This window comes from Chlorocebus sabaeus, chromosome 3 (assembly GCF_047675955.1).
Source record: "Chlorocebus sabaeus isolate Y175 chromosome 3, mChlSab1.0.hap1, whole genome shotgun sequence".
In the NCBI taxonomy this organism is placed as follows: domain Eukaryota; kingdom Metazoa; phylum Chordata; class Mammalia; order Primates; family Cercopithecidae; genus Chlorocebus; species Chlorocebus sabaeus.
In genome coordinates, this window is record NC_132906.1 from 7,247,485 (window position 1) to 7,260,861 (window position 13,377).

The following is a 13,377-nucleotide window of genomic DNA, read 5'->3' on the forward strand; positions in this document are numbered from 1 at the left end:
CTTATCTAACATGGGGATAAGATACAAAGGAGAGAGGGGACAGTGATACGCTCATTTCCTTCTGAACACAGGCCAAGTGGTAATCAAGTCAACTAGGGTAGAGAGGGGCTGAATCCCCAACCTTCTACATTTAAAAGCTTGATAGGCCAGGCACGGTGGCTCACGCCTGTAATCCCAGCACTTTGGGAGGCCGAGGCAGTTGAATCACTTGAGGTCAGGAGTTCAAGACCAGCCTGGCCAACATGAAAAAACCCGTCTCTATTTAAAATACAAAAAATTAGCTGGGCATGGTGGCGTGCACCTATAATCCCAGCTACTTGGGAGGCTGAGGCAGGAGAATTGCTTGAACCCAGGAGCTTTTGGTGAGCCAAGATCGTGCCACTGCACTTCAGTCTGGGTGACAGAGTGAGACTCTGTCTCAAAAAAAAAAAAAAAACAAGCTTGATGTTTCTGAATAAGAGCTTATGACGACTGTGGGGTGATGCCTCTAAGGCAATGGTTCTCAAAAAACATTGCCAGGGGTTATTTTTCTCAATTTGGCAGTGTCTGGAGATATTGTCACACTGGGAAAGGGGAACGTGCTCCTGGCATCCAGTGAGAGGAGGCTAGGGACACTGAAAATTATCCTACAATGCACAGGACAGTCCTCCACAACAAAGAATTATCCAGCTCAACATGTCAGCAGTGCCACTGTTGACAAACCCTGAGTTTGGGGGAGTGTGTTTCAGTCAACTCCCAGACCAGTCTGCATTCTTAATTACCTTAAAAATGAATGCTCTGAACATTGGGGGGTTTCAGTAACAGACGGCAGACGACTCCATGCAAACCCTGCACTGAGATTCTAAAAGTCCCAACAAGGGACTTTTAGTACAAATCCCTTTTAGGTATAAAGAGTAGCACAATAATCATGAAACAAACACTTAGCAGAATCAAGGTGAAAAGAACTCCTACTCTTCATCTGGAACAGTGCTAGCCAATGAAATACAATGTCAGTCATGACTGCAAGCCTTGTATATCATTTATAAATTCTGTTGGCTGTATAAAGTAAAAGGAAGCAGGTGAAATTAAGTTGAATAATAGATTTCATTGAATGCAATATATCCAAAATACTATTATTTTAATATATAATCAACATAAAAATTGTTTTAATTTTTTTTTTTTTTCTTTTCGAGGCAGGGTTTCGCTCTGTCATCCAGGCTGGAGTGTGGTGGTGTGATCACAGCTACTGCAGCCTCAACCACCTGAGCTCAATCAATCCTCCAACCTCAGCCTCCCAAGTAGCTGGGACTAAAGGTGTACACCACCACACTCAACTCATTTTTGTATTTTTTGTGGAGATGGAATTTTGTCATGTTACCTGGGCTGGTCTCAAACTCCTAGGCTCAAGCGATCCACTCGCCTTGGCCTCATAAAGTGCTGGGATTACAACAGGTGTGACCCATTTTATTTATTAAAAAATAAAATTTTATAAAAATTAAATAAAATTTACTTTATAAAATATAGAATAAAATTTATATTTTATAGCCAATATAAAAATTATTAATAATATATTTTACATTTTTTTCATACTAAGTCTTCAAAATCTAGCGTGTATTTTACAATTAGAGTACATCTCAATTTGGACCAGACACATTTCAAGCTCTCGATATCCACATGTGGTTGATGGCTACTGTACAGGACAGCACAGATCTAGACCTGTGATAGGAATCACCAAAGGTTCTCATTAAAAAAGCAGAGTCTGAGCATTTTGCCCCAGTTTTGAGTCAGCATGTCTGGAATGGGAGCCAGGAATCCACAGTTTGAGCACTTGCTCAGATGATTCTTATTTAGTTGTTCAACAGACCACATGCTGAGAAAGGATGATTTATTCTAGTCCGTTGACTTGTTTGAAAGATAACATGTGCGTCTCAGTCTCTCATAGTCTAGTCCAAAACCATGTTCCATAGCATTAGTTTAAAGGGACAAGAGATGTCATAACTATAGAAGATATGGGGGAAGCTTGTTTTTTGTTTTCCAAAGAAGGAATGGAGAATTCCTCCCACAAGAGAACCTTTCGGCTGGGTGCGGTGGCTCATGCCTGTAATCCCAGCACTTTGGGAGACCTAGGTAGGGTGAATCTCCTGAGCTCAGGAGCCCGAGACCAGCCTGTGCAACATGGAAAAACCATGTCTCTATCAAAAATACAAAAAATTAGTCAGATGTGGTGGTGTGCACCTGTGGTCCCAGCTATTTGGGAGGCTGAGATGGGAGGATCACTTGAGCCTGGGAGGTGGAGGTTGCAGTGAGCCAAGATTGCACCAATGCACTATAGCCTGGGTGACAGAGTGAGACCTCATCTCAAAGAAAAAAAAAAAAGAAAGAAAGAAAGAAAGAAAAAGAAAAGAAAAATTGTTTTTCCTAAAAAAAGAATCTTGCATAGTTTCCTCATACAAATCCTGAGGAAAACAACATTTTCCTTCAGCTCTTATTATTGGGCTATTTCTGCATGTATTTTCTGAAAATTTAAATCAATACACCTATGAGTAATGTTTTTCTGTTTTTAAGGAGTTTTACTTCCTCAATCATCTGCAAATGTTTTAGGGGAGACTCAGTGTACTATACACCGCACTCTCAAACAGGAAGTAACTACCTTGTGACTCAGAAAATGCCAGAGAACCAGACTCAAACTAGACCAGACTAATATGGTTCTTTCTGTTTTCATGCAGCAGGTTATATTATCTAAAGCAATAGTAAGACTGCTACTGTATCCTCACATCTGCTTATTGTTTTCTCATCTCCAATTTCAACTCAATAATAAACTCATAATAAGTGAATTTGCTTCCATAAGTATAAAACTGTCCTTCTCAAGGGCAACAAGCAAGGAGAATTATGCTAAAAATGATATCTTAAGAGTCCTTTGTGGTCTCACCTGTATCCATCATCGAGACCCTTTTGCTCACAAGGAAATGATTTTCGAGAGAAGGTCCATGTACATCTGATTTGTGGGTAGGCTTTAAACCTGACGGAAAAACAAAACTCTTCATATTGGTCAATTTCATAATCTTCACTTGAATTGGTAGCATTTATAAATCCCTTTTCTGTAAGAAAAAATAGACATTTATGAGTTAGTTAATATATTCATATGGAAACGTATTGAGAAGATAAAATAAACTTGTATTCATCAGTTTAACACAGGAAAACTCAGGTGTTGGCCTGCTGCAGGTCAGGTTGGATAATCCGAGTGAAAACCCAGGAGTCCTATCCCTAGTTCTAAGCCTGAGCTCATTATCTTTCGAAGTTAAGAAATGTTTAAAAAAAGAAAGAAGGAAACAAAAAGAATGGGATGTAGATAATTGACTGTCTTCCCAGAGAAATGTATAAATAAACCTACAGATTTTGCAGACAATTTCCAAAGGTTGAAAGGATCCCCCACTCTCGGGTACACACTAGGGGTCTCCTTAGAGTCTGGAAGCCCCTGCTCTCAGCCAGCACCACTCTCTCGTTGATGAGAGAGAGTAAAATAAACTCAAGGCACAAATAAAAGAGCGATCTGGCTAGCAATATTCACGAGGTTGCCTTATGGAACACTTCCTTATTAATCTGCTAAGAGCATCACTGTGTTTCTTAGCATTTTCATTATGGCTGAACACTGTACCCTAACCTGAGATTATTGAATTGTGGTTATTTTCAGATCCTACAAACCCCACCAAAATTTCAGGGCATCTAAGGGCTTGTACTGTCTCTCAGTGCTCACTGCCCTAACAGTGAGGCTAGTTGGTTCTTAGAACCAGTATTTCTATTCTATTTTGTGTCAGGCTCTGTGTCAGGTTCTGGAACTACAAGGATAGAATGAATTGTCCTTGTCCTTAGGAAACTTACAGTCTACTGGGGGATAAAAGCACACAAACAGATGGTCATATTACAAAGTGTTATGTGCAAACACAGTGGCATTCAAGCGGGCCTGGTTTCACGGGAAAAGGAAGAGGGTGAGCAGATTATCTTTGCAAAGCTATTCTAACTCGGTTTCTTTCTTAGTGTTTGATAGTAGCATTATATTGAAATCCGAATTTGTACCGCATACCTCACATTCCACACTAAAGCAACTAAAAATAGGAATACAGATTGTGTGAGCAGCCTGCATTACCTACGATGGTAACCAAAGCGGATTGACTGGGATGCTTTGAAGAGGAACAAGTGTAGTATCCGGTGTCGTTTCTTGCCACTGATGATACAAAAGCAAACAGAATCCGTATCATAGTTCTGTTTGTTGAATAGGTACTCATCTCAAAGTAGCTGCCCTAGGTTTTAATAAAACAGAGTTTGCATTTAATGTTTTCAATCCGGACTGTTAGTTAATTGTTCCTGCATTTTCAGAACACAAACTTGTCCTTTTACCTCCTCGAGTGCTTTGTTTTCTAATTCCCAGGTGAGCCCGAATCCATGGTTCACATGAACAGCTTTGCACCTTATCCATAAGGGTTCCCCCACTTTAAGAAATAATTGTGGCAATGTGGTCTGAGGAGTTTGATTTAGATCTAGGAGATGAAAACATCCCAAGTGAGAAAAAAGAAAGTGATTATTGCCTCATCACAAAGGATATCCTGAACATTCTGAACAAAGACTTTAGCATCATCTCAAATATTACTAACCACATTAATCAAAGAAGCTTTTAGAGACTGACTCTTCTCTTTTATGAATAAATCAGCATTTACAGAATCCATAATATTGCATTTACTGGGGCCTAAAAGAACGACAGGATTTCTGAAGTTGAATGATCACCTACGCAGTTACTGTTAGTCCCTGATCGTTGCTAAGAAATAGTCACTGAAAATGAAAGTACGTGATATGATAGAGTTACCTATTGTGAACAGCCTGGTGCATTCCCTGCCCAGTTCATTTCTGGCACAGCACCTTATGTCCGTCCCAAATAATTCATGAAGCACTTTCTCCTCCTTTTTAACAACTGCTGGACTTTCTTCTTTACAACTGCAATTAGAAAATAAGTACCATTTTGTTAAACAAGTTTTAAAATTACAAATGAATGCTCAAGAGGAGAACAAAGTTCTAGAGCCATTTTTAAGGGTCAAATGGTAAGCAAAAGGTCAAAAGGTAAACAAGCCCAAATCTATGGTTTCAGTTAAGAGCTCATAAGGGAGCTGGCTAGTTACTCATTATCTCAATGAATTAGAATAACACTAAGGAGAATTACATAATAAAACAGTTTAAAATTGTTCATGTTTGGTGATCTCTTTGTTGCTGTTGTTTAAAGACAGGGAAAGAAAGGAAAAAAATGAGAAAGAAGATCAAGGAAAAAAAGAGAAGAAAGAGAGAAGAGAAAAAGCATGACTGGGCTTTCATGAAGTTTAGCAAGGTAAGCATCCTTTTCTTCACAGCACTGAAGGGGACGCAGTAAGGGATGGGGAAGCTAAAGTTTCAAAGGTCACCCGAGTTCCCACAGGAACAGAGGAGGGCCAAGGTGTCACCTGCAAGGGAAATCAGCCAAGACTCCCAAGTATTCAACAGAACAAAACCCCTCTCCCTGCCTCAGCAGAAAGCGAACTTTTGTACCACTTTGGAACAAAGTATTTGGTACTTTTTCTCCTTCTATTTGGTCCCATTTAAAAAGAAAAAAAAAAAAAGTTGTTTAGTAAATTTTAATTAGTTCAAACTGCATGAATTTTTACTTTGTGAGAACTTAGCTTTGGCATATATGAAAAACTACGTAAACATTTATACCATACTTACTAACGGCTAGGCACTGTTCTATGTGCTTTACATATATCAATTCATTTACTCATCATAGCAGTCTTATAAGTACTTGTTGTCATCCCCATTCTTCTGATGAGGCACAGAGAGGTTAAGTAACTTGTCCAAGGCCACACAGCTGCTAAACAAACTAGGGTTCAAACCCAGGCTATCTGGCTCTAGATTCTATATCTTTAAACAATCGTATTAGACTGCTTTTCCAGAACAAACAGGACAATCACAAATTGAGCATTTAGTCACAAGGAATTTCTCTCTCTTTTTTTTTTGAGATGGAGTCTCGCTCTGTCACCCAGGCTGGAGTGCAATGGCACGATCTCGGGTCACTGCCACCTCCGCCTCCCAGGTTCAAGCAATTCTCCTTCCTCAGCCTCTTGAGTAGCTGGGATTACAGATGCCCGCCACCACGCCTGGCTAATTTTTGTATTTTTAGTAAAGACGGAGTTTCACCATGTTGGTCAGGCTGGTCTTGAACTCCCAACCTCAGGTGATCTGCCTGCCTTGGCCTCCCAAAGTGCTGGGATTACAGGCTAAGCCACCGTGCCCGACCTAGAATTTCCTTTTTCTTTTTTTTTTTTTTTTTTTTTTTTTGAGACGGAGTCTCCTTCTGTCACCCAGGCTGGAGTGCAGTGGTGCGATCTCAGCTCACTGCAAGCTCTGCCTCCCCGGTTCACGCCATTCTTCTGCCTCAGCCTGCTGAGTAGCTGGGACTACAGGTGCCCACCACCACGCCCGGCTAATTTTTTTGGTATTTTTAGTAGAGATGGGGTTTCACCGTGTTAGCCAGGATGGTCTCGATCTCCTGACCTCGTGATCCTCCGGCCTCGGCCTCCCAAAGTGCTGGGATTACAGGCGTGAGCCACTGTGCCCGGCCTAGAATTTCATACTTATAAGAGAATTGTACTTTAAAATCAGTATCTTTCTTTTTGCCCCAACCAGATGCCCAGGGAGCCAACAATCCTGGAACGTAGAGGGACTTTTACTTGTGTACTATGATGCCCAGGAAGGGTCCTGCAGTTGATTTCAGGGGCTCCAAAAAGCCCCTTACCAAAAAATTCCTTGTCCTCCCTGTACACTGGCCATTCTGTATTATTTATTTTATTTTATTTTATTTATTTAATTTTTTCTTTTTTTTTGAGACGGAGTTTTGCTCTGGTTGCCCAGGCTGGAGTGCAATGGCATGATCTTGGCTCACTGCAACCTCTGCCTCCCAGGTTCAAGAGATTCTCCTGCCTCAGCCTCCAGAGTAGCTGGTATTATACGCGTCTGCCACCACACCTGGTTAATTTTTTGTATTTTTAGTAGAGATGGGGTTTCACCATGTTGGCCAGGCTGGTCTCAAATTCCTGACCTCAAGTGATCTTGGCCTCCCAAATGCTGGGATTACAGGCGTGAGCCACTTCACCCGGCCCTATACTGGTCATTTTTTAACTTTAAGAAGCCAGAGTTTCCTGTTTCAATGAGCATAAATTAAATTTTACATACAGCTTGATGTCAACTACATTAGAAAAAAGCCAAAAGGAAATTACAAGAATAGCGGCTACCACGGATGTGTCATACCTTTCCCCCTGTGAATCGCAAAGCACCCATTCCACGATCGGCTCTGGAACGCTCTCAGATATGCAGACCAGGGCGTCCTGGTTTTCCATTTTTCTAAAGTAAGGTCTTCTTAATGTGTAAAGCAGGGTATCTAAAGCATCATAAGTTATTAACATTTTACTATTTTAAAAATAATTATCTTAGCAGCCCCTCAAAAAAGGATTCTATGTCATTAAGAAAAGTTCGTATTTTATACCATAGCAGTGTCTTCTGCATCCCCGCCAACCATTACATATACAGATTTTTTTCTTTTTTTTAATACTAAAGGCATCAAAAGAAAACCAACCACTATATTAAATTTAGCTCTGGCTGCAGTGTCAACTTTAACATTTATCCTCTTGGCCAATTTCTCTGGGTATTTCATAAATCCACAGCTAACTAAAGTAGTCGAGTGAAGCCATGTGAAAATACAAATATTGATAGGCACAGGAAAAAGGAAATTAGCAATAACATATGGCTTAAACCCTTGTTTAACGCATAGTTTAGACCTCAACTTTCTTCCTATAATTTGATCTGCAACTAGTCAGAAATACACTAAGATTCAGAAAGCCAGAAGAAACATGGTAGGGTGGAGTTGGAATTGCAACAGAACTTAAGAGGTTTAGTTGAGCCTCTCACTCCCATGGATCATCACACACATACACACACACACACACACACACACACACACACACACACACCATCCTTCACTCCCAGCTATTTCTAACATAAACTTTCTACTACTTTGGCTCTTCTAGGGACTGGAGTTCATGACCTTCTGGGGCAGGTCATTCTAATTTCTGACAAACTTTTTTTTTTTTAAGGAAAGTTTCCCTATACTGAATTCTAGCCTCTCTCCTTACAATAAATTTTGCTTGAAAATATTATATATTCTTTCATATATATATGAAAGAATATAGGGAGTGTAAATTTCAAAGCATAATAACAACAAATACCCACGGAGCCACTATCCACCTAATAACTAGAATATTAATAAATACCTTTTGATCTACTTTTGTGCTTCTCCCCATCTCTCAACTGTACAAGGCCTTTATCCTGAATTTTGTTTATTATTCGGAGACTCTTCAAAGTAGTTATACCACATAAATATGTGGTGCTAAATGATATACTGATTTATTTCATTCTTGAGCTTCAAAACAGTGTTATCAATCAATATGCAGCTTCCACAACTTCATTTTTTCATCCAACCTTATGTTTTTAACATTCATCCATGGTTTTACATGTAGCTATACTTTATTCATTTTTTTTTACTGCTACATCATATTCTATTGGTATATATATCATTGTTTTTTCATTTTCTTGCAGTAGACATTTGGGTTGTTTCCTTCTGTGTGTGTGTGTGAGACAGGGTCTCTGTCACCCAGGCTGGAGTGCAGTGGTGCAATCTCAGCTCACTACAGCCTCAACCTCCCAGGCTCAAGTGATCTTCCTGCCTCAGCCTCCCAAAGTGCTTGGATTAGAGGTATAAGCCACCACACCCGGCCATAGTTTTTTGTATGATCAACCATGTGCTCTGAACATTCCACACATTTGTACTGAGGCATGTGTATAACAGTTTCCTTAATAACATACCTAAGAGGGGAACTGCTGGTCTACATGGTATGAGCACATTCAGCCTTACACATAATGACCATTTGTTTTCCAAAGTGGTTATACTAATTTATGTTACACACCAGGAGATGAGAGCACCTATTGCTTTGGATACGTACCAAGACTTCTTAATTTTCAACAATCTAGCAGGTATAAAATGGTATTTCATTGTGGTCTTAATTTAATTTATCCATTATTAATTTAACATGTGTTAAAATAATTACTTGGAAGGCCATTAGGCTGAGACAGCTCTAATAGCTTGAGTTCCTATGTAAACAAATCAAAACTCAACTTAAAAAAAAAAAAAAAAAGGGAAAGAATAAAGGCCGGGCACGGTGGCTCATGCCTGTAATCCCAGCACTTAGGGAGGGTGAGGCAGGAGGATCGCTTAAGCCCAGGAGTTGGAGACCAGCCTAGGTAACATGCCAAAACCCTGTCTCTACAAAAACAACAACAAAAAGCAAAAAACAAACCCAATTCAATATGAGCAGCAAAATGCCACTTAGCTTAATCAATGAGGAACTGCAGACTGACCAAACGAGGGACTGCCCTTCCTTAACCAATCATATCTTTTCTTTGTCTTGCCTCCAGGAACACCTTCTAGAAAGAAGTCTTACCCTTGAATCCCCTGACGGGAGCCCACCTGCTTACCATCTGGCACTGCCCGATTCATGAATTGCTTTCTGCTCAAATATACTCTTTACAACTTTAACGTGCCTAAGTATATCTTTTCACATGTTTCTTGACCATTTAGGTTTCATGTCCCAAAAATGAAATGCCTACTCATGTCCTTTGTTCATTTCTCTACAGGTTTTCATTTTGCTTTGTTTTTCTTATTGACTTACTGACTTACAGAGATTGTTTCTCTTATTGACTTTACATATTATGACTATTAATCCTTTGTTGATTGTGAACTGCAAGTAACTTTTCCCATCTTGTGGTGATTTTTACTTTTTCTCCCTGTAATTTCTTTTTTTTTTTTTTTTTTTTTTTGAGATGGAGACTCGCTCTGTTGCCCAGGCTAGAGTGCAGTGGCCGGATCTCAGTTCACTGCAAGCTCCGCCTCCCGGGTTCAAGCGATTCTCCTGCCTCCGCCTCCCAAGTAGCTGGGACTACAGGCGCCCACCACCATGCCCAGCTAATTTTTTGTATTTTTAGTAGAGACCACCGCGTTAGCCAGGATGGTCTCGATCTCTCCCTGTAATTTCTAACAACTGGTTCTTATCCTACCCTCTAGAGCAACTTTTTTTTTTTTTTTTTTTTTGAGACGGAGTCTCGCTCTGTCGCCCAGGCTGGAGTGCAGTGGCCGGATCTCAGCTCACTGCAAGCTCCGCCTCCCGGGTTTACGCCATTCTCCTGCCTCAGCCTCCCGAGTAGCTGGGACTACAGGCGCCCGCCACCTCCCCCGGCTATTTTTTTGTATTTTTTACTAGAGACGGGGTTTCACCGGGTTAGCCAGGATGGTCTTGATCTCCTGACCTCGTGATCCGCCCGTCTCGGCCTCCCAAAGCGCTGGGATTACAGGCTTGAGCCACCGCGCCCGGCCTAGAGCAACTTTTTAAAAGTCTAGCTTTGATTCCATATGAAAATCCTTCAAATTTTTAAAATTAGAAACTGATATCAAGGGAGATAATTACCATACAAGGTACTTTAACTAGTTAGCTCAGGTTTCCTGACCCAAATCCTAAAAGAATTTCCTCTGTATTACACTGCAATCAACCTTATTGTGTCTTCAAAATATTTCCTTCTATATACTACACATTCCCAATTCCTTCAACTGCTCCTAATTTAAAGAATTCCAAATTTTCCACTATCCTGGTGGCTCCATTTTGTCAGTATTCATCTAAAAAAAAAAAGAAGAACTGAAATGAATAGCCTTCCATTAATTTCCTTAATTTAGACGTTATATTTTCATGAACACTGCCAAGGTTCAAATTTACTTTTTTTGGCAACCATGCCCTGCTGGTGGTTAATACTGAGCTTGTGGTTGACTAAACCCTTTCCTCTTTTTCACACTGACTGTTGCCACGTCTCTCCCACCTATTTTTTGGACCCCACCACCTTGCAGAATGCTAAAAATAAGTTATAATTTTCTTGAATAATTGTTGTTACATTTTTACACGGTGAATCTTAAGTGAAAGGAATATACCCTGAGTATAACAGAGACACAGCAGATGTCCACTTACCTTATACCACTATTTATAGTTGGCAAGAAAATTTAAAAAGGAGAGAAAAAGAGAAAGAGGAAGAGAGGGAGAGCAAGAAATGTCCTCGCTTCATCCAACCTGGGGCATGTATGTATTGACTGGCCCACAGAAGCGGTGAGGGACTAGAAAGGGGGCAGGGAACAAGACCAACATCAAAGAGCAACGAAAGGTGATTCTTGGCTTTGGAGCTTGTAGGACTCTGGTCCTATCATTTTCAGAGTAATTAAAGGACTTTCCAGAACAAATTTTGAGTAATTTTGACTTTAGCTAATGTATACCTTACAGGCTGACTTTCGAACCTTACCCTACCCCCAACCCCAGTAAGATGACACTTCTGGGAATCTCGAGTGCTCTCTTCTGTTAGTAGCTTTGACAGCAGGACCCACACACTTTCTTTCACACAAGACCCAGGGCAGTGTGGTGCAGAAAGCCTCCAGCTGTGCCCACCACCACGCCTCTCAGAGGGTTTGTTTTCTCATCTACATGCACGCAGGATCGCTGCGAGCATCTGAGATGTTATAGGCAGAAGATCCTCAGCAAAGGGCAGTTGTGCTTATTCCTGACCCAGGGCACCTGCGTGGGCCGGACACACACGCTTTGTGCACTTGAGTCACTGACAAGGAAGAGGGCAGCCTGGCAAGTTGTGTCAATGTGTGGGAGGGAAGCTAATTCTAAGTGATATTAACCCAGGGTTTTTGGAGCACTGCACTGGCCCCTAAAGGCACGAGGACCTGAATGAATGCAGCCACCTTTAGTCCTTCTTGGTCATGGAAGGTGAAGCAGCAAGTCAGTGTGCATAGCACTGAGTCTGTGCATGATGGGGACGAAACAAGGAGAAGCCAGAAAGCACATGCAGGTGGTGCCTCTGCCAACCGCACAGCTGCCTCCCTTGGTAAGACTATTTGGACTGTTCCTTACAGTTTGCATATGGTCTGGCGTGCGTGTGGGCCTGCGCTGTCCAACACAGTAGCCCCTAGCTGCATGGGGCTATTTCAATTTCAATTTTAATGAATTAAAACTAAATGAAATGGAAACTTTAGTTCCTCAGTCACCTTAGCCACATTTCAAGTGTTCAACAGCCCCATGTGGCCAGTGGCTACTGTATTGGAAAGAGCAGACAAAGATCATTTTCATCATCTCAGAAAGTTCTATTGGATCATGCTGAGACTTTCCAATCCTGTGAGGTATGTATTTTTATCCTCATTTCACCAACAAGGGAATTGGGGCTCAGAGAAATTGTGACCTGCCATAGGTAGTAGTATCAGAACCAGAATCAGAACCGAGGTCTTCTGATTCCAAGGTCAAAATGTTTCCCATTTCTTCCCTGTCAGCCATCTGCTACTGAACAGAGGATGTCCCAGGTGTTTTTAGCAGCAGTCACATTCTGAGAGTCCATGGCACACATCAGTGATTCATCAGTGATTCTCAGTTCTCTATAGGTTCTACAGAGGGTTGACGGGAATCTAATCAATCCAACGATGTATCGAGGGAAACATGAATATGTCTAGAGGAGCTGGTCAAGCTAACGGGTTCTAAATCACTCCTTTGAAATACTGTGGTATTCCAGGCTGGAATGCTAGTAGCAGGCTGGACTTACTTCTTATACTCACTGTAAACAATATTGTGTAATTGGTAGCTTCGCTCTGAATAAAAAGTAGGTATTCTCCAGCTTGGGTTTCTGTCATTTTCAAAATGACCATGGAAACAACTCCTCTGCAAAACAAGAAAGAGAACTAGTTATTTTGGAAAATGTGTGAAACTAAAAACAAAATTTCATAGTGACTAAAAAGGCAGTTTGGTACTCCAGCGTTCCCCGCCCGGCACGGAAGCTGCTCTATGGAGAATACAGCTTCTGTCATGTGCCCAGCACTCAGCCTGGGCATTGCTCGTTGGACTCTGACTTTTAATCAGTCCTCTCCTTGAGGATGGGAGAGCTCTATTCTGGTGCCATCAGCTCATCTTCCCTGAGCTTCTAGGAGCGAAAACTCCCATCTAAAAACACACAGGAGGCTGGGTGCGGTGGCTCACACCTGTAATCCCAGAACTTTGGGAGGCCAAGGCAGGCAGATCACCTGAGGTCAGGAGTTTGAGACCAGCCTGGCCAACATTGGTGAAATCCCGTCTCTACTAAAAATACAAAAATTAGCCGAGAATGATAGCAGGTGCCTGTAAACCCAGCTACTCAGGAGGCTGAGGCCAGAGAATTGCTTGAATCCAGGAGGTGGAGGCTGCAGCGAGC

General features: G+C 41.3%; 1 protein-coding gene and 1 long non-coding RNA gene across 3 annotated transcripts in view; one reads left to right on the forward strand and one right to left on the reverse strand.

The window, feature by feature from the left end:
* The window catches only part of FLT3 (fms related receptor tyrosine kinase 3), a 130,491-nt gene that overhangs the window by 41,199 nt on the left and 75,915 nt on the right, over positions 1 to 13,377 (reverse strand). For both annotated transcript variants that reach the window (XM_008021811.3, XM_008021810.3), the window contains 6 exons: positions 12,736 to 12,851; positions 7,303 to 7,432; positions 4,838 to 4,965; positions 4,375 to 4,514; positions 4,124 to 4,277; positions 2,909 to 3,077 (listed from right to left, as the gene is read on the reverse strand). In XM_008021811.3, coding sequence (XP_008020002.1) covers positions 2,909 to 3,077; positions 4,124 to 4,277; positions 4,375 to 4,514; positions 4,838 to 4,965; positions 7,303 to 7,432; positions 12,736 to 12,851 — 837 coding nt within the window. The remainder of the gene's footprint in view (positions 1 to 2,908; positions 3,078 to 4,123; positions 4,278 to 4,374; positions 4,515 to 4,837; positions 4,966 to 7,302; positions 7,433 to 12,735; positions 12,852 to 13,377) is intronic.
* On the forward strand, positions 4,977 to 9,629 carry LOC140710692 (uncharacterized). Its single transcript, XR_012091822.1, has 3 exons — positions 4,977 to 5,069; positions 5,249 to 5,350; positions 9,523 to 9,629. It is a non-coding gene; the product is annotated as an uncharacterized lncRNA (long non-coding RNA).